The 2,788-nt window shown below is 45.6% G+C and overlaps 1 protein-coding gene across 1 annotated transcript in view; it reads left to right on the top strand.

Moving 5' to 3' along the window:
- The first annotated feature begins 2,441 nt into the window (after positions 1 to 2,441).
- The window catches only part of NHLH2 (nescient helix-loop-helix 2), a 677-nt gene continuing 330 nt past the window's right edge, over positions 2,442 to 2,788 (top strand). The window contains exon 1 of the mRNA XM_014522966.1: positions 2,442 to 2,474. Coding sequence (XP_014378452.1) covers positions 2,442 to 2,474 — 33 coding nt within the window. The remainder of the gene's footprint in view (positions 2,475 to 2,788) is intronic.

The raw sequence follows: 2,788 nt of genomic DNA, 5'->3' as shown, positions 1-2,788 counted from the left end.
ACCCAGAGAGATATACACACAGATATACACAAAGATACACACAGATAAACAGGGAGCTATACACACATATCTCAGATACACAGATACACACACAGGTAGGTACACACAAAGACACACACAGATGCACACACGAAGATACACACAGATGCACAGAGAGATATACACACAGATACACACAAAGATACACATATACACACAGAGATGCACGCATAGATATACGTACAAAGACACACACACACACAGATGCACACACACACGCAGGCATTTCTGTCCAAGGTTACTCAGTAGCTGCCTGGTGTATTGTTTTATTACATGCCGGCATGTCCATATCTAAGTTCCTGGGTTTGTATTGCTGTCTACATGACAGATGGTGGGTGCTCTGCGAGGCTGCAAGGAGATACGATTCAATTTTCTTGTGAAAGGCACGTCCCGTTGCATTTATTTATTTATTTATATGCTGCGGGGGGGAGAGGGGAGGGAGGCGAGAGAGAATTAAAATCATCATCATCATCATCATCATGCTCGTAAAAAAAATGGCAAAGTTATTCTTGTGACCACCTGAAACACAATCAAACGCCGTAAAGCTGAGCCCTCCTCCTCCGCTCACCGGCTCGGATGCTACGATTTCAGGAAAACGAGCACTGTAAAGGGAGGCTAGAGCAGGGGGGGCGCATCCCACCCCGCGGGTCTGGCTGTATTTCCACCCTGGCCTTGTTTTGCTAAGGGCTAGCTAGCCTTGCTGGGGAAGGCATCCGAGCCCGATGCGATCCGGTTCTTGTGATGCGGGGGAGAAGCTCAAGAAAGAAAAAAGAGAGATTTAACGGATACTCGATGGGGAGGGGAAAAAATCACTGTGTTTTTTGTTTTTTTTAACATCCGTGTTTATAAACGATCCACTTCATATTTGCTTTCTTACGAATCCCCTGGAGATTCCCTGGGTTGGTTGGGGTTTGCTGTGTTTTTTTTACGGCTCCCCAAGCCGGTTTCCCCAAGCCGGGGAAATGAGCCAGTCTCTTCTGCTGAAGCGGCTGGCCAAGGCTAGGAATTAGGTCGTAAATTACAGCTGGTGATTTATTACCCTGAGCATCACCGCGAGGAGCCACGGCCACGCGAGAAAGTGCCTGCTGCCTCCCCCTCCGTGAGATGTGCCCCTGCAGAGGGGGCCCCGCCTAGCCAGCTCGCAGAGACCCGGCGGGGGTCGGGGTCGGGGTCGGGCTTTGAACTACAGCACTAGTGATATGACAGTCCCAGCCCCCTGGGAAGGGACAGGTACATTGTCATTCTTGCCATTATTATTGTGGCGATCGTCACCAGCAACACACCACCACCAGTAATAGCAGCCGGAATAATAATGAGGAGGAGGATGGTGGGGATGACCATAATAATAATAAGAAGAAGGAGCAGTGAAGTTAGGGGCACAGCCTCTGGATCACAACTTCCTGCAACCTAAAATGCTGGAGGCTGCAAGGGAGAGAGGAACAGGGGGGAAACATCCTGGTTGTGCTCCCTTTCAGCCTCCCCGTGTGACACAGGCGACTTGGGCAAGATGGATCTATGGCTGCCCCGGCAAATGGCACTGATGTTCTTACGAGCAACAGTGGGAAAAAGATCCCGGTCAAACCCACTTCACTCTCCCTTTCAGCCTCCTCTCTCTGCCCTGTGTGGCACAGCATGCTGGGCCCAGGGGCCGACCCAGTTTGTGGCAGTTCTTCTGTCCTCATGCTGTTAATACCATGCTACTGGTAATAGCAGGGGTAATAATAAATAATGAGAATAAGGGGAGTCAGAAAGGCTGTGCCCCTACCTTCCCTGCTCCTCGTTCTTGCTGCTGCTCTTATTGCTATTATCGTCCTCAGCATCACCACTAGCAATGCACGATAATAACGATGACGACAATAACAACAACGGCAACAATAATAAAAATAATAATCATGGAAATAATAATAACGATAACAGCAACAACAATAATAATGATGACAACGATAATAATAATGGTAATGACGATAATAAGAATAAGAATGATAACGATGATAATGATGGTAATAATAATGACGATAATAACCATGATAATGACGATAATGATAATAATAATAATGACGATAATAATAATGATGATGATAATGAAAGTGATGATAGTAATAACGGCAAGAATAATAACGACAATAATGATAATAATAATGATGATCTTGGTAATAATAATGACAATAGTGATGATAATAATAATGATAATAATGACGATAGTGATAATAATGATGGTGATAACGGTAATAATACTAATGATGACAGTGATAATAATGGTGGGGAGAATGGTAATAATAATAATAATGACAACAGTGATAGTAATAATGATGATAATGGTAATAATAATAGTAATGACGATAGTGATAATAATGGTGATAATGGTAATAACAGTAATGACGATCGTGATAATAATAACGATGATGATAGTGATAGTAACAATGATGATGATGATGGTAATCTTAATAATAATGACGACAATAACGATAGTAATAACAGCGGTGATCATAACAGTAATCATAGCACTCGCAGCAATAATACTAGTGACAAGAAAAGCCAACCAGTACTAATGCCAATGCTGACCACAGTAGCACTAATACTCCTACTAGGACTAGTCCCAGTGCTACTTCTAGTCCCCCTGCTGCTGCTCACAACACGGGCTAGCGATCACCGATGATGCCGGTGGGCCCGGGCCAGGCCCTGCTGCCCCGGGCTGGGGGCGGGCGGAGCGCGGGGCGAGGCCGGAGCCCGCGCTGTGTGGCCCCGGCCC

This window comes from Alligator sinensis, unplaced genomic scaffold (genome assembly GCF_000455745.1).
Source record: "Alligator sinensis unplaced genomic scaffold, ASM45574v1 scaffold344_1, whole genome shotgun sequence".
Taxonomy (NCBI): Eukaryota; Metazoa; Chordata; order Crocodylia; family Alligatoridae; genus Alligator; species Alligator sinensis.
This window is presented reverse-complemented; position numbering and strand designations above follow the sequence as displayed.